The sequence below is a fragment of the Mesoplodon mirus genome (genome assembly GCF_964341445.2).
Source record: "Mesoplodon mirus genome assembly, chromosome: 2".
In the NCBI taxonomy this organism is placed as follows: Eukaryota; Metazoa; Chordata; class Mammalia; order Artiodactyla; family Ziphiidae; genus Mesoplodon; species Mesoplodon mirus.
The window spans coordinates 217,134,860-217,161,682 of record NC_138977.1 but is presented as its reverse complement, the minus strand read 5'-3'; the positions used below and the strand labels follow the sequence as shown (position 1 = coordinate 217,161,682).

Genomic DNA, 26,823 nt, shown 5'->3' with positions numbered 1-26,823 from the left:
CCCAACCCTGACAGCCCAACTCCAGGAAGCTGGGGATGGGTGGGGGGAGACAGAGGGACTATACAGTGGGTGGGGAGTCCAAGGACCCATTCAGCCTGGCCCCTCTGTCACCCAGCTCTCCTACTGCTTCTCTGCTGAGGGAGGGAGCTCTGGGTCACCAGCTCCACCTCAACACACGTGAGCACCCGCCACGTGCCTGGGCATCAGAAGTGCTCTCCTTAAGAGCTATACCTCAGTGTCTGGCACACAGTTATTGAACAAAGGCTTGTGATGCGTAAATGAATGAAGAAGCAGCCAAAGTCACCTGAGAGCTTCTAAACTATACAAACGCCAGGCCCCGCCTGAAATCAGCTGCATCAGAATCGCTGGGAGGTACACTCAAGACTGGGGAGCTTCTTGAAAGCTGCACACATGCCTCTCAAGTCAGAGCGGGAGAGAGAAGAAAGCAGAGTCAAGACAGCCTCACAGGCATGTGGCTTGAGTTACTAGCAGGCTGGGGCTGCCACTCCCCAGGTGCATGGGCTGGAGCAGGGCCCCAGCAGAGGTCAGAGCTCTGTCCTGGACTTGTCCAGGGAGAGGTGCTGGGGAAGCAGTCGTGAGTCTGCAGTTCTGGGGAGAAGCCAGGACTGGAGATGGTGTTTATACCCATCAGAGTGGATGAGACCCAAGGGAGGGAGTGGAGACAGGGAAGAAACGAAGGGTCCAAGGTGTAAGCCCTGGAGCCCAATGAGGAAGGCCCAGCAAAAAAACCTGAGCCATCAGAGAGAGCGCATCAGGCAATGTGGTGTTGTGGGAACCAAGAGAAAGAGACAAGCGCAGGCCGGGGAAGAAGGCTGCAGTCATGCCTGGACCTCAGGGTACCGAGGGGGGAACCGAGGAAGAGGGCCTCTACCCGATGCGTGCTGGGGTGTTAGCCACTGAAGAGGCCCCACCTGTCTGGGGACTGCCCACGCTCCCTGGGCCCACAGGACTGGGACCACCCTAGAATCAGCAGGGGCTCACTGAGTGTCCTGCAAGCTGACGAAATGCATCCTTTTCCCCAATCACAGTGGGAGGGGGGGAGGGGTGCTGGAGAAAGCGGAAACATGGCATTTTTTGCCTCCTAATCATAGTAATGGAGACAGCTAGGATTTTTTTAGGCGCTTGTAAAGCTGGACTCTGGGCTACAGCACTTCACATGGATTATCTTGTTCGATCCTCACAACCACCCTTTGAGGTAGGTACTACTGCTATGTCGACTGGCCAGGCTGCCTGTCTCCACAGGCAAAGGCCTTAACCACCAGGCTGCACTGTCTCTTCCGGGTCAGCACATTGAGGGTGCCCCCAGGGAAATTTCTGGTATCTGAGTACCTTCCTCTTGACTCTATCAGTCACCTTCTTTGGGGGCATCTCTGGACAGTGGGCAGTCTTACCACCTGGCAGAAACCAGGGCACAGCTCTTGTTAGTTTGTGGCTCCACTTCAGGTTATTTACTGTGCGCCTGTGTGTGCACAGGCTGATGTGGCCAAAGGGAATCCAGTGGCTGGCGGCAAAGTGGCTGGACCTCTGTCTGGGGAGGACACTGGATCAGCAGGAGGCTGGCTGAAGGAGATGGACAGCATTTCCTCCTGCTGAGTACCTGTCAGCCAGGGGCAGGTTTGTGGATGTGTATTCAATTTAAGGGGTCCTCTTTAAGAAAAAAATACAAAATTGCCCATTCAAAGCTAGGTTTGAATATGAATACTTATTTAGAATGAGAAAAAAATAACAAAGTGCCAACAAATACAAAAATGTACAAGTGCGTGACCACACTCAGGGTGGAGCCAAGCAAGGACCCTGAGCATAAGCTTCGTCAGTTTCCAGGGGAATCACCTCTGCCTTTGACACACTGACCTTGATCAGAGTCAGTGGAAGTCTCGGATCCTTTGTTTCAAGCACCACCTTCTGGGGCTTGGCTTGGTCCACCCTGAGGCAGGAGATAGATGGGCTCCAGGCTAGATATTTACAACTGGCCTCCTGTTCACACCTCCTGGGGTGAGAAGAAGATGGGCTCCAGGCTGGACATTCATTACCAGACCCCTGTTTACATTTCCTGAAGCAAGAGACAAACGGACTACATATTCATGACAGGACTCGTGTCTATATTTTGAGATCTGCACCTCGATATAAAAACCAGTAACAGAAATAGGGAAAATAACCGGACAATGGACATTTTTATGGCAGCGACAGAGTGGGACTAAACCCTGTTAAAAGATCAAGAGGTCATACATTTCCCATCCTTGGGGCAAGGGAGACATTGCACGTGTGCAGAAAGGCTCCTTGGGGGTCAAAAAGGAGGGGGCGCCACCCCATAATAGGTGATGCTAAGGCCGTCCCATAGGCCTCTGGGCTGTAATCCATCTTGGAATAATGTTGCGCACGCGTGTTGGGGAGGGTCCTAGGGCAGAGCAGGTGCAGAAAAAGAAACCAGATAATTGGCCAGAGGTAAACAGAGACCCGGAAGAACTGCCCTGTATAAATGACTTACCCGCCTCTTCACTGCGTTCCTCCTCATTGGGGGGGGACGCCCACACTCTTGCTCTCCAGGTGTGCATCTCTGCCCTGCTTCTCTCTTAACAGTTTCTCTGTGTGCTCTCCCACTTGTTGTTCTGCTATGTCTCTACTAATAAACATTGTACCTGTTTTTACAGTTCTGCCTCTGTGAGAGGCATTTTTCACTGGGGGCAAGAGCCAGGGGGTGTGGTGGCTAGGATTCCTAGTTTTCATCCAGGCTCCCCAGGTTCAATTCCTGGGCCGGGAATTAAGATCTCGCTTCACGGCGCCACTCACTGCTGCCTCTCCCAGATCAACCCCACTGCGGAGGGGACACTGTTAGGGAAGATTCCGGCAGTTCTGAGCAGAGCCCACCCCAGTGGTCTGGCACAAGTGTTCAGGGGCAAAGGTTCTGATCCGAGCACCAATATTTATCTTCTCTGTAGATTAATCATAGGGATTTATTCACACCACGGACGTATACCGAGTACCTACTACACGCCAACACAATGCCAGGGCCATTTCACCGTGAACCCCTCAAATATAGCTCAAAGGTTTAAATGTGTAACATGGGCAGAGAGCCTGGCACATATTAGTTGCTCATTAAAGCTTCTTCCCATCTGCTAGGCACCCTCCCAAGCTGAGGCCAAGGTCAGAGCAATGCATCCAGCAGCCTACGAGCCAGTCTCCTAGGCAATCAGTCCTACTTCCCACCCATCAAAGCAGCAGCTACTCAAACCCTGGCTGTGGGGTGGGCATGGGGGGCGAGGGGTCCGGTGTGCGGGTCAGCAGGACCACGGGGGCTGTCCAGGCCAATCCTCTCCTCTCTGGAGAGACCCAGAAGCAGGGTCACAGCCAGGACTGGCACTCCGGCCAGGTCTCTGTCTTCTAGTCCCTCTGTCCCCAGCAGTCCTCCCAGGAAGCACTAGGCCTCCCCAAGCCCCTTCCGGTCAGAGCATGCCTGGCCCTGGGCCTCTCCACCCTCCCACTTAGGACGGTGCTTCTCAGTGAGAATCTCCCTCCACAGCTGAGAGACAGAAAGTGAACCACAGCCCCCAACAGCAGCCATTCTTGGGCATCACTCCCAGGGCCTCCCACCCAGCAGATTTCAAGTGGGACAGGGCACCTGCACATTGTAGAAACTTCCAGGTGTCTTTCTTGCAAGCTCCATAAGGTCCAGAAGGCCCTGCTCTCTCTAATGAGGCCGGTGGATCTGAGAAGCATCCAGGGTGAAAGGGAGCTAATGGCAGAATTACTGACAGGACGTCACCTGTTGAGTGGCTGAGACTCAAGTGGTAACCTTTCAGGCGCGCATAGGAGCTTGGCAGGACGTGTGATTTGAGAGATGCGGGCCAGCCGTCCGAGGTGCCCCCTTGAGAGGGATGCTCTGAGGACGTGGTCCGAGGCGTTGCTTCCCCGGGTGTCCACGGCAAGGACAGGGACCCGACGCTCTTCTTCCCGGCGCCCAGGGGCCCCTTCCTCCGAGGGCCCGGGCTACGGATGCGCCACCTGCTGGCCTCGGAGCGCGGGGCCCTCGCGGTCTGGCAACGCCCACCTGGTGGCCACTTGGGAAAGGACCCAGCTTGGGGTCCGGATGTGGCCGGTGTGCGGTTAAGTGGTGGCTGCCCTCCTTGGCATTTATGCACCTAAGTTTTGCCCAGAGTTCTCCCGTATGTGGCAGGCACTGCGGAGTACGGATGGGAGGATTAAAAAAGAGAACAATGGGGCTTCCCAATGGCGCAGTGGTTGAGAGTCCGCCTGCCGATGCAGGGGACACGGGTTCGTGCCCCGGTCCGGGAGGATCCCACATGCCGCGGAGCGGCTGGGCCCGTGAGCCATGGCCGCTGAGCCTGTGCGTCCGGAGCCTGTGCTCCGCAACAGGAGAGGCCACAGCAGTGAGAGGCCCGCGAACCACAAAAATAATAATAATAATAAAATAAAAGAGAGAACAATGATGGTGAAAAAGACAATCATTTCATTCGGGCAGCTCTGAGTTTGGAGAGGCCCTAGTTAAAATCCTATAACAGAGGAAGGGGTGACAGTGGATGCAGTGGGTGCATAGGGGAGACCAGGAGTCAGGGGACACTACCCAGAGGAGGGGACATGTGTGCTGAGGCATGAACTTAAGGCTTCATCAGTCCTAGAAGGGAGAAGGGCACTCAGGCTGAGAAAGCAGCCAGAGCAAAGTTCTCAACTCCAACCACACACTGGGGTCGATCGGGGACCTTTTAAATGGCTCACGTGGCACCCCCGACCAATGACTTCTGAATCTCAGGGGGAGAGAGATGGGGAGACACATGAATTCTTGGAAGCCCCCAGGTGTCAGTGTACAGGCAAAGCTAAGAACCACCAAGCAAAGGCTTGGAGGAATGAGTTTACATTCCTGCCCAGGTGTATGGGAATAAAAAGCCCGAGGTAGATGGAATATGGGGTGTGTAGAGCAGAGATGCAAGAAATGAAGAGCAGGAAGGCATGCTGGGCCATTTCCTCAGAACCACAGAAGAGTGCCCAGTAGCAAATGAAGTAAGCAAATGACAGTGACCTTCAATTTACATAATATGTGTCCCTGACAAACTCCATGTTTGCATTTGAACAGGACTCTCTACTGCCTTAGGAAGGGAGGGGCTGAGAGACTGAATATCACCTGCTATTACCTCCATGTTTCTGAGGATATGCCTATTTTTGCAATCCTCTTAGAGCCCGGAAAACAGCAAGCACTCAATGAACGTTTACCAAACTGAACTTTGAATCTGATCCTGTGCTCTCACTTGAGTGGCCAGTCTTGACTACCTTTGGGTTTGAGGGGCTTTGCTGCACAGAAACTGGGCGACTGTGACTTCAGGATTGTCAAGAAACTCCACAGAAACCCTAGTCCCAGCGGCTGCTGCCTGAAACCCCATGTCTTTCAGTGATTCTTGTTCACACCGTGTCAATTCCATTTCCTGAGGTGGGTCTTAAAGAGCTGAAGGGGCAAAAAAACCTAATAGGTTTGGGGAAGAGGAGGAAAGATCCAGAAAGGAAGGTCTGCAGCCCCCTCTGACTGCTGACTTCCTTTCTTTTCAAACTGGAACCTCCTGGCACTTTTCATTGGTTTTTGCGATTTTTGTTCTATACCCTGGAGCAAAATTCACCATTTACCCAGGAGCTGACTAATTTGGCCAATCACAGGACACAAGCTGATTTTTCCAAGATTCTCTCAAAGAAGCATTCAAGAAACTTTGAGTCTCTCAAATAAGACATTTCTAATAACTGACTAGGGAAACAGTGCGACTCTTGTAGTACTACGTGCGTGGGCCAACCAGTTTATACACCAATTTGGTACATCCTCTCCCAGGCTGGGGTCCCCAGCAGTGACTCTGAGACAAAGCTTTGTGTGCAACTGGGTTATCTGAGGGTGATCTCAAGAGGAGGGGAGATAGGAGACAGAGAAATGAAGGAAGCCATACAGGGTGGACTCTTGGGCAAGTGAGGCTTGATTCCCCTGGGGGAGACAGTGTTGAACGTGGCCCAGGAAGCTGGGGCCATACATCCACCCACTCCCATCGCTTACTGGTTCAGGGCTGCTCCCAGGAGCGTTCATTCCTTGGCACTTCTAGCCTGCCCTGCGCATGCCTATGCTTTAGTGGCCAGAGAAAGTCCTCAGACAAAGGGAACTAGAGTAACAGGCCATATGGGTGGGGTACTTACAGCATCTGCCATGCAGATGCCCTATTCACATGCCAACTCATTCATGAACAGGTCACGAGTACAGCCACCAATGAGTGCCAACCCTTACACGTACCCATCCACTCACATAAGCATCAACACTTTCCCATGCCAGCTCATTCAGGAGGTGCAATCATGTGCTGCTTGGTAAGAACACTGGTCTACACCGAATCCGGCAATCAGGAACTATCCCAGGCCCCTGTGAGCACAGGGGACAATTCCTCTCAGTGCCATCAGTGTATTTTACAAGGGCTGGGATTGGGCTGATCCCGTTCATGCAGTCATCCAAGGAAAGAGGTGGCTCAGTCTAGCTCTGTTTCATCAAGGGTAAATGGGGAGCAGCTCAGGAAGATTTTAATTTAGCTGAAAGTACAAATTGCAAAAACAAAAGGTACATTTTTTCTCATGTTGCAAGAAATCCAGTGACATCTGTAAGGTGGTTTCATCTACATTAGGTGGGGCTTTTGAAAAATGAAGACAGGGCAATTAATTGAACTTTGGAGGATGGTGACAGTTTTTGTCTAATGTCCTGATAGGAAGGGCGTTGGCCACATTTCTGCAGGGCTTTGAGACTGAAATCAGCTATCATGCAGGGTGTGACTCTGAGGCCTCAGGTGACAGGCTTCAGTGCCACCAGCTCTAACTACACTGCCCCAAAAGACAACACAACCAGCTGGGCCGGCAACATCACACGAGAGTTGATGGAGCCTTCACTTTTTTTTTTTTTTTTGCGGTACGTGGGCCTCTCACTGTTGTGGCCTCTCCCGTTGCGGAGCACAGGCTCCGGATGCGCAGGCTCAGTGGCCATGGCTCACGGGCCCAGCCGCTCCGCGGCATGTGGGATCTTCCCGAACCAGGACACGAACCCGTGTCCCCTGCATCGGCAGGCGGACTCTCAACCACTGCGCCACCAGGGAAGCCCGAGCCTTCACTTTTTAACAGGATTGTAACACTTCCCATTTGCAAAGAACAGCATGACATTTTTGTAGATGCAAATCAGCCTGTTTTGCACCAACGTGAAAGCCATGCACACAACCTCCATCCCAACAATGATATAAATGGAGAAGAACAAGAAGTGAGGCTGTTCTAAAACAATGTCCCCAAACCCAATGGTGGTCAGCGTGACAAAGCAGAAATAGAAGGCATTTTCGAAGTTCAGCTGCTTCTCCCAGATGGGGAGGATGGCAGCTGCACAGGAAATGTAGGCCACGAGGGCGATGATAGGGAGGGGGATGTCCAGCCTCTCCACCTGCCGCCCCGCCTCATCCAGGTTGTTGATGATGGAGTACGAGAGTCTCCCGGACACCAGCTCAGGACACGAAGAGCTCCTCTCCGTGGCCTGAGGGGGCACCTGCAGTGTGTTCCCTTTCTCTTGTGCTAGAAGTCTCTCGAAGAGCTCCATGTTGCTGCTTGGGATTGAGGGGGCAGGTTTGGGGCCCGGGAGCCCTGGGTCGTTGATGGCAATCCTCAGGATGGCTTCGTCTACGGGATTGGTGTCAGGTCTTCTTTCGCAGGGGGGTCCGGAGCGCCACTTGGGAAGGGGAGGGGGGAGGAAAGGGAGTTTTTGGAATTGGTGGTAGGACATGGATAAGATGGTTGCCAGGATGTCGCCTGTGTCTGTGAGGACCAGGAACATCAGGGAGACGCCAAAGAGCACATAGAGCGCGCACAGGTACTTGCCGAGCCTGGTGACAGGGTAGGTGTTGCCGTAACCTGAGAAAGAGGACAGAGCCCGGGACTGTAGGCTGCCCTCCCCCCTCCCCCCTCCCCTGCTCATAAAGCTTCAAAGAGACCTGCCACTTCATTTCCCTGGCATATGACATTTTACACAACACGTTTAAAAATATTCATCTTGGGGCTTCCCTGGTGGCGCAGTGGTTGAGAGTCCACCTGCCGATGCAGGGGACGCGGGTTCATGCCCCGGTCCGGGAAGATCCCACATGCCGCAGGGCGGCTGGGCCCGTGAGCCATGGCCGCTGAGCCTGCGCATCCGGAGCCTGTGCTCTGCAGCAGGAGAGGCCACAACAGTGAGAGGCCAGCGTACCACACACACACACACACACACACACACACACAAAATATATATATATATATATATATATTCATCTTAAAACATTCATCCACTTGTCTGACATTAGGTCTGCTTTGCTGGGGGAGCAGGCGGTGAAACCCAGCTTCTCTTTAGGATAAGGGATGACTCATGTCCAGATCTTTGACCCGAAATGTCCTTGGCAGGAGACAACCCCGTGTTTGGGAGGAGGTGACTGCCTTGCATTTTGCCACTTCTGAGCATCTGAAGGAGGATCGGCCCAGCTCACCTGGAGGGATAGGGTGAGCACAGGTGACAGGATGTGCGGGCTTTGCAAACACACCCATCACTTCCATCATCCTCCATGAAGGCGTCAGTTTTTATGAAGCCACGCTTGTCCTTCCTGGGATGTCTGGGCCTCTATGTTTGTTTCTATATAATACCCAATTATTATGTGCCAGTGGTGTGTACAGCAGTACGCACGGTATTTGGGATGGTAGAAAGCTGGACAGTGACTAAAATACAATTGCTGCCCTCAGAGCCATTTGTAATTCAGTGGGTCAAACGTGTTCATAAATGAGAGTGACATGTTGAGGACCCCGAGCATCTAGAATCTTACCAACCTCGTTTCCAATTCCAGCTCTGCCATTTACTAGAAAGTTACGTGACTGCTCACATTTTCAGATGTCTTATCTGTAAAATGGGGATGACAATACCTGCTTTGTATATTGACCAGCTGGAAGGATTACAAGAGACCAGCACCTCACACACAGCGAGTGTGTTGTTCTCGGGAGGTTGGTGTCCTCATTCTAATAGCTGTTTTTTTGAGCATTTACTGTGGGTTGGGTATTAATCAGCCTTCATCGGTAGGTATTATCACCGTTACAGATGGGGAAGCTGAGGCTCAGAGAAGTGAAGCGACTTAGCCAAGAGCATACATGTGATAAAGTGTGGAGTTGGGGGGTCAAACCCCCAGGGCCATCCAGTTCCCAAGCCAGCTCCCTCTGCTGGGTCAGGAGCACCAAGGGGGTGGGACCCTCCAACCATCAAGAACAGGATGGTCAAGCAAAGAGAGGTTGAAGACTTCATGCTCTTCAGGAGCCCCCTCCTCCCATCACCCCAGCCCCCCACCCCCCATGTCTAGAGAGGGCAGGATCAGAGGGATGTCGAACCCCACAGCACACGTCGTTGGATCTTCTGGAGTGGGCAAGCTCACTGCCTTCAACAAAGAGGGAGAAGCTTCTGTATTTAATGCCTATGTTTAATTTTTCGTGTCATAAAGGATGATTAATACAGAAAACCGCAGCCCAATTATGTAAATTAATTGGAAGGCAATTCCCGGGCTGGCTAAGCCCCAACCTCCTCCAGGGCTGCAGCTTCCTGTGCAAACTCTGGCCTCAGCCTCCGCCCTCCAGGCATACGCACAGGATCAGGCTGCCCATCTTCATCAGGGTTCTGGAAGAGGGCTGTGGCCCTCACCAGGTCCCATCACTGTGCACCCCTCCCAGGGCACTCCACGCCACCCTGACTGAGTCCATGAGGTACCATTTGACGGCAGGGGTGGTGAACTCTCTGTGCATTCATATTGTTTGTGCACGTGAGTGCTTACTGCATGCACTGGGACACAGTGGTGAGCAAAGCAGATATGAATCAAATAACTACCCTCGTGAGTATGCAATTACAAGTGGAGATCAGTAACAAGATGCGTAAGAGCAGACCAACAGATTAGAACAAAGGCATCCATCCTGGATTTGCATTTATTGAGCACCTACTCTACGCCAGGCTTTCGTGGGTGGGATTGGGATACAATGAGGAACAGGCAGAGGTCACGCCCTCTGGGGGCTCCTAGTCGAGCGGGAAGCAAAGCCTTGAACTCAGCTCCCCACCTGTCCAACAGGACCCAAGAGCACCAGGCTCAGGAGTGAGCCTGCACTGGCTAAACCCCCCGTCAGAAACCCGAGGCTGTTCCGCAGGGCCGGACTTGCTGCGGGGGTGCCCAGGGTTTCTGTTGCCTCTCTTTCCCTTCCCCATTCCCTGCAGGTCTCCAGCAGCTCAACCCTCCCCTCAGGGAGAGGAGGTTGCAAAAATGACCTCAGGACAGCATCTTGTCCAGGCTTCGGTGAAAGCCCAGAAGCACTGAGGAGATTGGGGTGGGGAGGGGTCTCAGGGAGAGGGAGGGGGTTGGGGACAGAGGGGGGCCCTGGAGAGGATAACCAACGGCCCAATGTGCCTGGGACTGAAAGTCTCACGTTCTGGCAAACCCTTAAATGCTAAAACCATGGCAGCCTCGGGCACACCAGGGCGTGGCTCACTCTAGCCACAGTGATTGTGGAGGGTGAGGGAAGAGAGGAGGGAGCCTGGAGCCCCTCGTGGCGGGACAAGAGCTCTGAGAGGCCTGGCCGTGGAGTCTCAGGAGCCTAGGCCCCGGTGTCAGCAAATATCCCTGCTCCTGAGCTTGTCACAGGCCTTGCAGTCCTTAGGGGTGTCAGCAGCAGGGCCCGGGGGCAGGCAGCCACCCTGTTTTCCAGATGTTGCCTGGAAGCCCCCAGCTCTCGTGCACCCCTGGGAAAGTCAGGAGAGGCTCCCCAGTGGAAGCCCCCCAGCCTCCAGGATGGAGTCCCAGGGTGAGATCTATTTTATTTAAAGGAAAGAATATCACATTTCTTACAGGATTTATGGAGTAAAGTGCCTTTTAGAGTCAGAATTTCCCGCATAGCAGAACCCCTAATACTGGCAACCACCGTCGTTACTGCATTTAATGGACAAGGAACAGGGGAGTCAGGTGACACGTCTGGAGTCTCACAGCCCACAGCCTGTGGGCACCCCTCACCTGAAGACCTCCCTCCACATGCATGTTTTCCTTGGCAAAGGTGGGTTTAGTGGATTATAAACAAAGTCATTGTGGCTGCCTCTGGGTGGAATATGTTTACAATCTAGAGGACATGCCACATTGCATAGAACGCATCAAGGAAGTAAGTCTCAGAGAGCACAGGCCCCTACGAAGGAAATGTATTGCCTACCCAATTACTGAATGCTACAACGCATAATGGAAAATCATAGTATTTCTTATAATGCATGTCGATATTCCAATTCCATTAGTCCATGCCACTTAGCCTGTGAGTATTTAACAGCCCATACACTTCCTAATCCAAGGGGGATGATCCAATTGGGAATGACTGGGGATTGACCAACCTCATGCCTTTCAGGGGTCCCTTTTTCAGCATCACGACCAGGTGCATTTCAGGTGACCCAGAAATGCAGGACAGGAAGCAGTATTACCAGCAGGACCATGATTGATTACAGGCAGCGAAGAACCTTCCCCAATCCTCTTCCAGTTGTACTTACTGGATGGCTTGATGTCTTAATGGACTTGTACCATGAGTGGCAGCCTCGTTTTCTTGGGATATGAGCCAAGCTAATGCATTTCCATTAGGTCAGTGGTTCATAACCTGGACTACCATTAGAATCACCTGGAGGGCTCTGAAAAATACTGATGCCTGGGTCTGTCCCTAGTAAGTCTGACGTGATCAGTGTGGGGTCCAGGCACGGGGCCGTGTAAAAGATATCCAGGGAATTCTGATGTGCAGCCTGGCCTGAGAACACTTGCCCCAGGAGAGTGCTTCTCAAACATCTACGTGCATCAGAATCACCTGGAGAACTGGCTAAAACACAGATCACTGGTCCCATATCCATAGTTTCTGACTCAGTAGATCTAGGATGGGGCCTGGAAATTAATTTGTAGCTCTAACAAGTTCTCTCTGGTGATGCTCACACCACTGATCCAGGGACCACGTTTTAATAACCATTGCATTACATCAGTGGTTCTCGACAGGGGGCAATTTTGCCTCCCAAGGGCCATTTGGCAACGTCTGGAGACATTTTTGGCTGTTGCAACTGGTGAAGACAGCAGGGGAAAAGGTGGCTGCCTCTGGTGGGTAGAGGCCAGGGATACTTCCAAACATCCTACAGTGAATGCACGGGACAGTCCCCGCCATAAAGAATCCTCTAGTCCAAGACGCCAATAGTGCCAAGGCTAAAAAACGCTGCCTTAGATCAGTCCCCTTTTGTTCTTGAGAAAAAACCTAACGAAACCCCATCCTCTCAAGCCCATTTGCTTCCAGCCTCTTCCGTACGCAGTTCCCCTGTAAATGTTGTTCCTTAAAGCATTCCCTGGAGCTCTGGGGTCCCTGAAAAGGCCAGCTGTGCCCTGCTTCTATACCCTGCTCGAAACGACTTCCCTCCCAGAGCCCAAGGTCACTGCTGAATGGGACAGTCACAGCACTCACCTCGTGGGGCTGTCATGAGGATTAAACAAAATCATGCATATAAAGCACATTGGCACAACGCCTGGTGCTGCTAAGTGCTCAGTAGTGCAGCTATTAAGTTACTGTTATTCTTTCTGCTCCTGACCTGTCCCTGCTTGGATCAACATTCAGGTGAATGAGACCGGTTCTGAAAGAAACCACATGGGGGCACCCTTGGACACAAGCATATGTGCCCATTTAAGCAAGTGTGTTGCAGTAGGCACAGGTTGTCCACCCAGCAGCCATTCCCCCATCTTTCCCTGGAACGCTCCTGCTCTCTCACCTGATTTAGAGATAGATCCGATCCGTCTAGGTCATCCTGGTAATCCAATCCCCTTGCCAGGGACTGGCTTGGGGGGTGGGAGGCTTCCAGGAAGTTTCTTGCCGATAATGACAGACAGCCTTTTCTCTGTCTATGAGATGCAATTATGCCCGGATGGGACGTGGACCTTAGTGACCATCTTGTGACCCGCTGAGCAGGATGGAGAGAACCTCATAGTCAATGTCACAGCTAAGCTGCACATCAAGCAGCCTGAGAGCTGTCCCCCACTGGACTTCCTACTTGGGAGGTGACACATTTTTCCTTGCAAGCCAACCATGTTGGGTTTTCTGTCAGTTGCAGCTAACCGTCACGCTGACCCTTAGATGCAGGTCTGGGAGGAGTCATAGATTAGGGAACAAGGCTCAGACAGGCTAAATTGCTCACTGGAGGTCACACAGCTCTGACCCAAGGTGGCTGGCCCCCAGAGTCCACAGCTGGCCATTGTGCTCCACCTCCACCCCGAGTGTGAGGGGACCCTGGGACGAGTGCCCAGCCACGGCCCTTGTGAGCTCAGGCCCCCCGGGGATCGGTATTCTCTTGAATGGATGCTCTCTTGAATGAAGATGGGGCCCCAGTACTTTTCGCTGCCCAAGAGGGGCAGGAGCTGCGCAGTGAGTCACACTCCTGGTGGGGACCCAGGAGCCCCTGACCTGTGGCCGAGGGCAGCTCCACTACCTCCACTCCTGTGACCCCCTCACCGCCAGCAGGGCTGGCTCCTGCCAGGCCTGGCTCGGCCCCTGCACCTGGCCCACCCTGCTGCGGCACCGCAGAGGGAAGCTGGGGCCCTTAGTTACTAGAAGGTCCTCCGATGCTGGCCCAGGGACATGGTGCCTGAGTGCAAGACCAGCCCCGCTTCTCACAGCCCGCCAGCCTCAGTGGTCTCTTCCTCAGAGGGGCCTCTAAGCCCCAGAGCTTTGCCTGCTGCCTGGCTGGAAAGCTCTCTCAGCCTTCTTTGCCTGGTTAATCTCCACAGATCCTTCAACTCAAATGTCACTTCCTCAGACAAGCCTCTCCCCCATCCCCGAAAGTCAGGACCCCCCTCCCCCATCCTGTTTCACCCACTTCCACAGCCCAAGCTTCTCCTCTTGAGCACGTCTGTGTGCTTAGCTGTTCATTGTCCCCACCTCCATTAGACTCGGAGGCCCACCAGGGCAGGGAGGCATCCAGCTAGTACAGCCCCATGCCAGGCACAGAAAAAGTCACGCACAGAGAGAGGCCATGGGGTTTCGGGTTAAGACCGAGACAGCCCGGACCCAGACAGACATGAGCTGTGGCCCCTTGCGAAAATGGTGGACCTGCCTTGCCTCAGAGAGTGGGAATAATAACAACAGCTACCTCAGGGTTGTGGCGAGGTGTGAATGGGCTCATCATCTCGAAGAACTTAAAAGGGAGCCTGATGAGTCTTAAATACACATGGGAAGCAGCCGCATAGCACAGGGAGATCAGCGCGGTGCTCTGTGACCTCCTAGAGGGGTGGGATAAGGAGGGTGGGAGGGAGGGAGAGGCAAGAAGGAGGAGATGTGGGAACGTGTGTATATGTATAACTGATTCACTTTGTTATACAGCAGAAACTAACACACCACTGTAAAGCAATTATACTCCAATAAAGATGTAAAAAAATAAATAAATAAATACACGTGTTAGCCCCCGCAGCCGCTGCTGTTGCAATCATAGGCGTTCGGTATTTGTGAAGGAAGGAAGGAAGGAGAGAAGGAAGGAAGCAGGGAGGGAGGGAGGGAAGAAGCAAAGGCCATCTCCACAGCCCAGCTCCAATGTGCGGTTCACACAGGAGCCCACCCTTTGCGCGGCCACCGAGAGGAGGATCCGGGGCTTTGAGGGTCCACAGAGCCCACCTTACAACGCGCAAGTGGTCCCTGTAGGGAAGCAGCTCTGCCTCCGCACCCTCCCCTCTGCCCGGGGCTCCGGAAGGGACTTCGCTGGGACAATGTGTTGCACGGGAGTCTTTCCCTTGCTTGGAGGCTGGAGACACGTATAAAGCAAGTGCAGGGAACAGGGCGAGGCCAGCTCCTTCCACTCTCCAAGTCCTTCCCTTCTGGGCACTGTCATCCACTCCATTGGGACACAAGAATCTGAGTGGCCCCTGCTTCCAGGCGGAGCGAGGCTCTCCCTGGGGCTCCCTGAGCAGGGGTGAGCAGAGTCTCCACAGCACCCCACAGACCTGCAAAGCTGGCAGCCTACTCTGGGGAAAGAGCCCTGGACTTGGAGTCTCAACAGCTCTCGTGGGCACCAGCTCCACTCACTGCGTGACCTTGGCCCCTGACGTCACCTCTCTGGGCTTGAGCTCCCCGACCTGATTCACTGTGGGCTTTAAAGAAGGCAGCTTAGCACGGCCCCTGCAGGCAACGGTGAGCTCTCCTTAGCGCTGCAGGTCCCCTTCCTCCTCTGTCTTATCGTTGGCGCTTCCGGTCCTGCTCTGGCACACTGTCCTCCCTCCCTGTGCCGTGCCCTCCTCCATTCTCTTGGAGCCAGCTGCCATCAATATGCTGGTGACTCTGAAACCCACTCCCCAGCCCCAAGGCTGGGGTAGCTGTGCTCCCGCGATACCCTGAGCGCATCACACTGACCACGTTTGGTTGCCCCCGAGCCCAGGAACCTGGGCAGGCAGGTACCCGGCAGGTTGTGTTTTGTATAAGAGCACTCACTGGGACACAAGAAGAAGCCGAAACGCAGCCCACACCTCACTCACTGGGGCCTTTGCCCGGGGAATGGGGCCGTGCCCACCTGAAGGAAGGGTATTCTTTTCTCATTCGCACAAATGGGCCAGTGGCAGCCCTGCTCACTGCCGTCTCCCTGAGCACAGCGTAGGCACTCCACAGCTGTTTCTTGCACTAAATGAATTGAACACTTCAGCATCCCCACCAAGGGTCCTCCTCCCCCTCTCCCCTGCCCCCACCCCCAGCTTCCTCTCACAGGCCTGCCCTCGCCCCTGGACTTACCCACTGAGCTGATCACTGTGCAGCAGAAAAAGAGTGAGCTCAGGAAGGACCAGTCTGGGGCTTCCCTGGTGGCGCAGCGGTTGAGAGTCCGCCTGCCGATGCAGGGGACACGGGTTTGTGCCCAGGTCCGGGAAGATCCCACATGCTGCGGAGCGGCTGGGCCCGTGAGCCATGGCCGCTGAGCCTGCGCATCCGGAGCCTGTGCTCCGCAGCGGGAGAGCCCACAACAGTGAGAGGCCCGTGTAGCGCAAAAAAAAAAAAAAAGAAGAAGAAGGACCAGTCTGCAGACCCGCTAAACCACTGGGGCTTCATGTTCCGCAGCAGCTTCCCGAGATCCCGCTTCCTGCCTCCCTCAACTCCAGAAAGAGACAACCAGCATGAGAGAGAAGGTTACGCCCTTTAAAACAGGTCCTGCCCAGGGGAAGGGGTGTCTTCCCAGGGACCACGCCCCCTGCCTTGTGGCCCTCATCAACACTACATGCAGGATCTCAGAACCCTTTGTTCAACGTCTCTGCAGTTTAGGTACTGCTCCAGCACCTGCAGAGATTAGGAGGCCACATAACCCTGTGTGCTGAGCACCCAAGAGAGAGGCCCACAGGGGTCCGGCCTGAGCTCAGCCATGGAACTGCCCTGTGGCCTTTCTGAACCTTCTGAGCCTTGCAAAGGGGCCTACTAACTCTGCCTCTTTCCCCGGGTCTTGAGAACTGAAAGAAAAAGGCTGTTATGAAATGCAAGGTCTTGCGTGATTGCAAACCATATCCACTCCTGCAAGCCATTAAGCCTGATGGAGTGTGGTGATCATACTGGGATCAGCTGGCTGAGGATGTCTGGGAAGACTTGGCGGAAGCAGGCCTGGGGGCCCTGGTTTCTCAGGGAGGTGTCCAAATGGTACCTTTGGCCTGGCAGCCAGTGGGTTTTAGGGATCCCAGAAGTCCCCTGCCAGCTGGCACAGTTGTAAGAAGATGTCACAGAGTCTGGCACAGCAGGAAGTCACCACTTGTTTGAATGGGCACCAACCTGGGAGTCCAGACACCTGCAATCTAGACCCAGTTCTGACCCTGACTAGTTCCTGTAGCCGTGGACAAGAGGCTTCTTTCTGAGCCTCAGTTTCCCCATCGGGGAGGCAGCATGACATGGCTTTGGAATCTAAATGCCTGGGGTTGAATCACTGGCTCCATTTTCTAGTGGGTGACCTTGGGCAAGTTGTCTAACTCCCAGTGTCTCAGTTTCCTGATCTGTAAAAGAGGGACAATTCATATCCACCTCATAGGGTGGGTGTGAGGATCAAGTGAGATAGTCCATGAGAAACACTTGGCACAGGGTCTGCACTAACCAGCACTTACTTACTGAGCATTTTAATCTCCAGTGAAAATCAGTACAAAATGCAGATGGACCAGCTCTATTTTCCTATACCATTCTGTGCATCAGAATCACCCAGGAAACTTTTTAAAAATAAGATCTCCAGCCCGGTCCTGGAGATACTGATTAAGTGGGTTTGGGGAAGAGCCTGGGAATGTGTATTTTATTTTATTATATTTTATTTTATTTTTTTGCAGTACGCGGGCCTCTCACTGTTGTGGCCTCTCCCGTTGCGGCGCACAGGCTCCGGACGTGCAGGCTCAGCGGCCATGGCTCACGGGCCCAGCCGCTCCGCGGCATGTGGGATCTTCCCGGACCAGGGCACGAACCCATGTCCCCTGCATCGGCAGGCGGACTCTCAACCACTGCGCCACCAGGGAAGCCCAAGGGAATGTGTATTTTAGACCAGCTCCTTGGATGATTCTGATGCATGGCCAGGTTTGGAAAGCCCTGAACTTGTTGACAGTCTGGATCCAGTGATGGCTCAGAGTGTCTGATGGCAGACGGCATCTCCTGGGTCATCTGAGTAGGCTTGTGTCTGTCTGGCACAGATGCAGAGAGAAGGAGTAGGACCCTCCACGGAGAGGAGACTCTGCCACCTGTGATCAGCCTCTGGTCCCCCCCACCCCCACCGCTGAAAGGATCTCCCACAGGTTGGAGGGGTCATTACCAGCCTGGCTGAGGACCTGTCATACCATGGGACCCTGTTCTTCCCGTGAACTTGAGAGTCTGTTTTTCCTTTGTCTTTTATTTACTCTCTATTATTTTATCTTGCTTTGTTGAATGCATCTTTCCAAGCTTTAGGGGACAGTATGGAAATAAGTGACAAATACGAATGAAAAGCAATAAGGACATATATAAAGTGCCTTGTGCCTTCCAAGAGGCTTCACGTCCATTGTCTCATCTGCTTCCCACAGGGTCCCTGTGATTGGCGGGCCTGAGACTGTGGGCCTTGTTCTCCCTGGCAGACTGAGACCCAGGGAGGGCAATCTGCCCCCGACCACACAGCAAGCTGGGAGAGCAACTGGGACTGAAACCGGGTCCCAAGTTCTTCTCATAACACCTTCTTCCTCCCCTGAGTCCGACCACAAACAAAGGCCACTTGAAACAAGAAGTGGGAGAGCAGGGGGCAGGCTACTATCTCGGCAGTCCAAGTCCAATTTGGATTGTTCCTTGAATTCCAGTCCTTGTAAACTGAATCATGGGGTGGGGCAGGCAGTTCTGAGGACCAGCCTAGGAACCCACAGCTCCAGATCTGGTCACCCATCCACCCCACCCCACCTCATCAAATCTCCAGCAATCCATCTTCCTCAGAGTCTGTCGGTCTGGGTGGGGAAGGGAGCGCCGACTGGGTGCTCAGCACTTTTCCTACATTCTTTACATCAACCCTGAGAGGCCGTCCATTATTCCCACCCCCATTTTACAGAGGGGAAAACTGAGGCCCAGAGAGAAGTCTCTTGCCTAAGGTCGCCCAGGAGTGGGCAGGATGCAAGCAGAGGGCTCCCAGACTCAGCTTCCTACAAGGCAGTTCTCTGCTCTCTGGAGCCTGCCTCTACCCAGAGAGAAAAGGCCCGCCCTGCCCAGGCACGCAACCTACCTGTTCTGTTGCATTTCAAGATGTCACAGAGCTTCTCCAGGAACTCCTCAAACTCCGGGTCATCTGCCCCCAGGTCCTGGCTGCCCTCAAGGGCTAAGAAGAGCGCGGCACCCACCAGCGCGTACGTCACCAGGGAGCAGTGGAAGCAGAGGCGAGGGAAGATTTTCCTCAGGGCCTCCCAGCAGCACCTCCTACCTTGAGGCAGCCCCGCAGCCTCCATCCTCCCAGGAGTGGGCAGGACAGGAGCTGCTGGAAGAAGGAGGAGCCCAGAGGTCCCGCCAGGGAGGAGGGGGAGTGCCCCGAGAATGGCCCGGCTCCAGCGCTAAGTGGATGGTGCCAGCGCTTCCCCCAAGGATTTGGGAAGCAGGCGGCACTCCTTGCGCGTTCAGTTCCTGAGAGTTTCTCAGATAGCGCGCCACCTAGTGTCTCAAATTACTATTGATCCACCAGGCAGGTGCGCTCCCAGCAGCCTGGCCAGCCCGAGAGCTGACCTTCAGGGGTTTTGGGAGGAATGCGTGGTGGTTGCTTTGTGCTTTGGCCTTTCCCATCCCAAAGTTGCGCTTTTGACTCCAGGTACCAAATGTGACTTTTGGCTTTTACTCAAGTGATCATCCTTCCTGGGGGTTGTCTGTGGTACCCTGACTCTTGGACAGGTAGAAATAATAGTAATTAGTGTGGCCAGAGCTCCACAGTTTACAAATGGCCTTTATTCTGTGTGGATCTAATTATTGGTCCCAATTCTTCATTCCCCTCTAGCATACCCAGACTTGCCTTGGCCTCAAGGTGGGCAGAACATACTTCCTTCTTAGCATTGGGCTAAGCCACGTGACTTGCTCCAGCCAATCAGGTGTTAGCAGACATGACGTAAGCAGGGACCTGAAAAGTGAATGTACAATGGGACCTGCTCCCCTGTGCCTTGCCTCTGCCATTAGGGGGAAAAAAAGTGCCCCACATGGCGGATGTGGAGATATGTGGGCGTTTAGATCCCCCTTCATGAAAGGTTTCTCCATGCAGCTTCAAGGAGCATGGTTCCTGACAGCCTCCAGCTATTCGTTCTTTCGGGATTTGCTTCAGCTTTCAGGCCCTGTTCTCCAAAAAGCCCTTGTCCAATGGCTGAGCAAGGTGGGGTACAAGAGCTTAAGCATTTCTGCCACCTGCTGGACTCCTCCAACCCAAAATCTTCGCTCTCTCTTGGTCTGCCAGAGATTTTGTCAGGTCTGCATCGTGATATGAAGGCTCCCCTTGTCCCATCCTGTTTCCTCCCTTCGCCTTTACTTCCCAATAAATAGAGCTTTTGGATGCCTTACTCTGTGTCTGCTTCGCAGAGGATCCAACCTGCAATAGTGGGCAACGAGAATGACCTGAGAGAGCAGGATCTTAAATGGGGTTTCAGCGCTGGGTCGCTCAGTACCCACTGGTAAGGAGATGGCGCGCAGGCAGCTCCTGGCTCAAGGTGGCCATCCAGTTGTTACACTTTTGGCAATGGTGAGGTGGGATGGTGTGCAGGTGCAACAATTCAGGCATTTAAAACATAGGAGAGGGGGCTTCCCTGGTGGCGCAGTGGTTAAGAATCTGCCTGCCATTCAGGGAACACAGGTTCAAGCCCTGGTCCAGGAAGATCCCACATGCTGCGGAGCAACTAAGCCCATGCACCACAACTACTGAGCCTGTGCTCTAGAGACTACAAGCCACAACTACTGAGCCCACGTGCCACAACTACTGAAGGCCGCACACCTAGAGCCCGTGCTCCGCAACAAGAGAAGCCACCACAATGAGAAGCCTGCACTCCACAACGAAGAGTAGCCCCCACTCGCCGCAACTAGAGAAAAGCCTGTGTGCAGCAACAAAGACCCAATGCAGCCAAAAATAAAAATAAGTAAATTAATTAATTAAAAAATATCAAAGGAGGAGATGAATAATGGACAGATGAGAGCATATCCATGGTGATAGATTGGACTGAGGTCAAATTTTCTAGTTCTGGAGGTGGGGCTAAGGGTAGATGGAAATAATAGCAAGGATTTTCCCCTTCTAAACAAGTGGGTTTTTTGCAGAGAACACAGGTGCATAAGACGCAGGTAAAATAAAATCACTTTCCTTTTTTTTTTTTTTTTTTTGCGGTATGTGGGCCTCTCACTGTTGTGGCCTCTCCCGTTGCGGAGCACAGGCTCCGGACGCTCAGGCTCAACGGCCATGGCTCACGGGCCCAGCCGCTCCGCGGCATGTGGGATCTTCCCAGCCCGGGGCACGAACCTGTGTCCCCTGCATCGGCAGGTGGACTCTCAACCACTGCGCCACCAGGGAAGCCCTCACTTTCCTTTTAAGCCAGTGAGATGGAAATTGTACATATCACTTCTGCTCACATTCAGTTGATGAGAATTTTGCCACACCCAGCCACAAGGTCATCTGGAAAATGTAAATGTAGCATCTAGCAGGTGGCAACTGCCCAGGAAGAAGGAGGGAATTGACTATGAGGACACAACTGACCACAACCACACTAACAGAGCAACAGCGTCCTGAGACTGCTGCTAAGTCGCCACACTGGCGGAAGGAGACGCACATCTCTGAGTCTTTGATAAGGGCTTTCATAAAATTTCCTTTTGCAGATGACTTCTTATTATAGCCTGCAATTAATTATCCTGGTTGGTGAGGGAAGAATGAGGAAAGCCAAAAGATTAAAACTTTGAGGACTTCCCTCGTGGTCCAGTGGTTAAGAATCCACCTGCCAATGCATGGGACACGGGTTTGATCCCTGATCCAGGAAGATCCCACATGCTGCGGGACAAGGAATCCCGTGCACCACAACTACTGAGCCCACACTCTAGAGCCCGCGAGTCGCAACAACTACTGAAGCCCACACTCCTAGAACCCGTGCTCCGCAATGAGAGAAGCCACCACAATGAGAAGTCCACACACCACAACGAAGAATAGCCCCCGCTCACCACAACTAGGGAAAGCCCATGCACAGCAACAAAGACCCAACGCAGCACCCCCCCCCCAAAAAAACCTTTCAAAGTGCTTTGGGAACTCTAAAGCACTGTATAAATTCAAGGGGTGATGTTCTTGTTTGGGGGTTTGCTTTTTGTTTGGTTTTTTTGAGTGTGATTTTTATTATTCTAGAATGTTGGGGTATGGAGGTTCCCACCCTTTCCATCCTGCCTGTTCAGCACCCAGTAAAAAAACTGATAGACAGGGCTTCCCTGGTGGCGCAGTGATTGAGAGTCCGCCTGCTGATGCAGGGGACACGGGTTTGTGCCCCAGTCTGGGAAGATTCCATATGCCGCGGAGCGGCTGGGCCCGTGAGCCATGGCCGCTGAGCCTGCACGTCCGGAGCCTGTGCTCCGCGACGGGAGAGGCCCGCATATTGGGGAAAACAAACAAACAAAAAAAACTGATAGACATATTGAGAGGAAATTGTGAACATAATCAAGTGGGGAAACAAAATAAAGGTGGACCCACATATGATCCAGATGTTAAAGTAAGCAGACAAGTACTTTAACTATAACTAACATGTTAACGAAGATAGAAGAAAAGGTTGACAAACTGATGAATGAACAATGTTAACAGAGAATCTGTAAGTCTATAAAAGACAATCAAAAAGATATTCTAGAATTTAAAATTTAGAAATATGAAATTTAAAACTTACTGAAAATGAGAAGACAAACCATAGACCGGGAGAAGATATTTGCAAAAGAGAGATCTGTTAAAGGATTTATCCAAAATATATAAAGAACTCTTAAAACTCAATAATAAGAAAAAGAACAACCTCATTTTGCAATATATAAGAGCATCAAATCAACATGTTGGGGCTTCCCTGGTGGCGCAGTGGTTGAGAGTCCACCTGCCGATGCAGGGGACACGGGTTCATGCCCCGGTCCGGGAAGATCCCACATGTTGTGGAGTGGCTGGGCCCATGAGCCATGGCCGCTGAGCCTGTGCGTCTGGAGCCTGTGCTCTGCAGCGGGAGAGGCCACAGCAGTGAGAGGCCCATGTACCGCAAAAAAAAAAAAAAAAAAAAAAATCAACATGTTGTACACCTTAAACTTACACAATGTTATATGTCAATTGTATCTCAATAAAGCTGGAAAATAAAATAAAATATTTATAATTTTTTAAAAGAAAAAGAACAACCTGATTTAAAAATGGGCAAAAGATCTGAACAGACACTTCAAAGGATACATACAGGTACAAATAAACATATGAAAAGATGCTCAGCATCATATGTCATTAGGGAATTGCAAATTAAAACAACAATGACATACCACTACACACCTGTTAGAATGGCCAAAATCTGGAATATTGCCAGCACCAAATGCTGGTGAGGATGTACAGCAACAGAAACTCTCCTTCACTGCTGGTGGGAATGCAAAATGGCACAGCCACTGTGGAAGACAGTTTGGTGTTTTTTAGTAAAATTAAACACACTCGTACCATATGATCCAGCAGTCACACTCCTTGGTCCTTCTCCAAAGGAGATGAAAACTTACACCTACACAAAAGCTTCATGTGGATGTTTACAGCAGCTTTATTCATAATTGCCAAAAGTTGGAAGCAATCAAAATGTGTTTCAATAGTTGAATGGATAAATTAACTGCAATACAACCAGACAATGGATTATTATTTGGCACTAAAAAGAAAATGAGCTATCAAGCCATGAAAAAACATGGAGGTGCTTTAAATGCATATTACTATGTAAAAGAAGCCAATTGAAAAAGGCTGCATAGTGAATGATACCAACTATGTGATATTCTGGAAAGGGCAAAACTAAAAACTATTGCAAGAGTAAAAAGATCAGTGCTTGCTGGGGGGTAGGGGGTAGGGAGGGATGAATAGACAGCATAGATGATTTTTAGGGCAATGGAATTATTCTGCATGGCAATGGAATTATTCTTCATGATACTGTATTTGTGGATACATGTCATTATACATTATCAAAACCCAAAGAATGTACAACACCAAGAGTGAACCCAAATATAAACTACAGATTTCGCATGATAATGATATGTCAATGTAGTTCATCAGTTGTAACAAAGGTACCACTCTGGTGTCAGATCATGATAGCAAGGGTTGTTGTGCATGTATTAGGGCCAGATGTATATGAGAACTCTCTGTACTTTGCTCAATTTTGCTGTGAACCTAAAACTGCACCCAAAATAGTCTACTTTTTAAAAAAACTTACTGGATGGGTTTAATTGAGGACTTGGACACAACAAAAGAAAGAACTAATGAACTCAAAGACAGTCAATAGGTCCAGTCAAGATGGAATAACAGGGATAAGACTTACCAGGGGGAAAAAAGGACATGAAACAATGTTAAAAAAAAAAAAAAACCTGAACATCAGCCAACAAAAGATAGTGATCTACAGAGAAAAGAACAGACAAATAAAAAATAAATAGCAAGGTGATAGACTTAAAACTAACCATAACAATAATCATATTAAATATATATGGCTTAAATATCCCAATAAAATGGCACAGATTGTCAGACTGAATTAAAAAGCAAGACCCAGGAATTCCCTGTTGGTCCAGTGGTTAGGACTCTGAGCTTTCACTGCTGTGGGCCTGGGTTTGATCCCGGGTCAGGGAACTAAGATCCTGCAAGCTGCATTGCACGGCCAAAAAATACCCCCAAAAATAAATAAATAAAACCAAAAAGAAAGACCCAACTAGATGCTGTCTACAAGAAAAACACTTTAAACATAAAGACACAAATAGGTTAGAAGAATGGAAAAAGGTATACCATGTTAACACTTATCAAAAGAAAAGGCTGTAATGGCTATATTAATATCAGATAAAATAGATTTCAGAGAAAAGGATATTACCAGAGATAATGAAGGTCATTTCATAATCATAAATGGGTCAATTAATCAAGAAGGTATACAATCTTAAATGGTTTTCTCTTAATAACAGAGCTTCAAAATACATGAAATACCTGAGAAAGAGTTCAGAGTAATGATCATAAAGATGACACAAGAACTTGGGAAAAGAATGGATGCACAGAGCAAGAAGTTACAAGAAGTTTTTAGCAAAGAGTTAGAAAATATAAAGAACAACCAAACAGAATTGAAGAATACAATAACTGAAATGAAAAATACATTAGAAGGAATCAATTGCAGAATAAAAGAGGCAGAAGAATGGATAAGTGAGCTGGAAGACAGAGTGGTGGAAATCACTGCTGCAGAACAGAATAAAGAAGAAAGAATGAAAAGAAATGAGGGCTAAAGAGACTTCTGGGACACATCAAATGCACTAACATTCGCATTATAGGGGTCCCAGAAAGAGAAGAGGAAGAGAAAGGGCCTGAGAAAATATTTGAAGAGACAATAGCTGAAAACTTTCCTAACATGGGAAAGGAAACAGTCACTCAAGTCCAGGAAGAGAGAATCCCAATCAGGATTAACTCAAGGAGGACTGTGCCAAGTCACATAGTAATCAAATTGACAAAAATTGAAGACAAAGAGAAAATATGAAAAGCAACAAGGGGAAAGCAATAAATAACATAAAAGGGCATACCCATAAGACTATCAGCTAATTTTTCAGCAGAAACTCTGCAGGCCAGAAGGGAGTGGCATGATATATTTAAAGTGATGAAAGGGAAAAACCTACAACCAAGAATACTCTACCCAGCAAGGCTCTCATTCAGATTTGACAGAGAAATCAAAAGCTTCACAGACAAGCAAAAGCTAAAAGAATTCAGCACCACCGAACTAGCTTTACAACAAAAGGAACTTCTCTAAGTGGGAAAGTAAAGGCCACAACTAGAAACAAGAAAATTATGAAATGGGAAAGCTCACTGGTAAAGGCAAACAGATGGTAAAGGTAGGAAATTACCCACACACAAATATGATATCAAAACCAGTAATTGTGAGAGGAGGACAGTACAAATGCAGGATATTTGAAATGCATTTGAAATTAAGAGATCAGCAAACTAAAACAATCACATATACATATAGACTGCTATATCAAAACCTCATGGTAACCACAAATGAAAAATCTATAATAGATATACACACAAAAAAGAAAAAGGAACTCAAACACAACACTAAAGATAGTCATCAAATCACAAAAGAAGGGAACAAAAGAGGAAAAGAAGAAAAAAGACCTACAAAAGCAAATCCAAAACAATTAACAAAATGGCAGTAAGAACATACATATCAGTAATTACTTTAAATGTAAACAGATTTACATTTAAATTAAATCTGGTAGATTTCAGTCTACCAAAAGATGTAGACTGAATGGATACAAAAATAAGACCTGTATATATGTTGTCTACCAGAGACCCACTTCAGATCTAGAGACACATACAAACTGAAAGTGAGGGGATGGAAAAAGGTATTCCATGCAAATGGAAATCAAAAGGAAGTGGGAGTAGCAATACTCACATCAGACGAAATAGACTTTAAAATAAAGACTGTTACAAAATACATCAAATAAAAACTGATAAGATTCAAGGAGAAATAAACAAATCCACAACTGTAGTTGGAAATTTCAATACCCCCTTTAAATAGTTCATAAAAGTAGGCAAAAACTCAGCATGGACATAGTAGACTTGAACAACACTATCAACCAAATTGATTAATTGACATTTGCAGATAATTCCTCCTCACAACCACAGAATATATATTCTTCTCAAGTGCACATGGAATGTTTACGGAGATTGATCATATTTGGGGTCATAAAACCAGTCTCAATAAATGTAAAAGGATCTAAGTCATACAAAGTATGTTCTTTGGTCACCACGGAATTAAATTAAAAATCAGTAATGAAAAGATAACTGGGAGTCCCCTTAATATTTGGGAACTAAATAACATACTTCTGAATAACCCATAAGTCAAAGAAGTCACAAGGGAAATTAGAAAGCATTTTGAACTGAATGAAAATACAACAGATCAGATATAGTGGGATGCTGCTAAAGCATTATTTAAGTGTCGCAATGGGCAGTAACATGGTCGGAATTTTTGTTTTTAAAAGATCAGTCTGTCTAGCAATTGAGTTTAGGAGGAGAGGTGAAGAACAAAAGAGGAAGTAGGGATTAGGAAATTA

The 26,823-nt window shown here is 50.3% G+C and overlaps 1 protein-coding gene across 1 annotated transcript; it reads right to left on the bottom strand.

The window, feature by feature from the left end:
- Positions 1–7,144: 7,144 nt before the first annotated feature.
- On the bottom strand, positions 7,145–19,004 carry KCNK18 (potassium two pore domain channel subfamily K member 18; the record flags this gene model as incomplete). Its single annotated transcript, XM_082643743.1, has 4 exons — positions 7,145–7,929; positions 15,829–16,109; positions 16,721–16,802; positions 18,785–19,004. The coding sequence occupies 4 exons, from the start codon at positions 19,002–19,004 to the stop codon at positions 7,145–7,147; spliced, it is 1,368 nt and encodes a 455-aa protein (XP_082499869.1).
- Between the last annotated feature and the right edge of the window lie 7,819 nt (positions 19,005–26,823).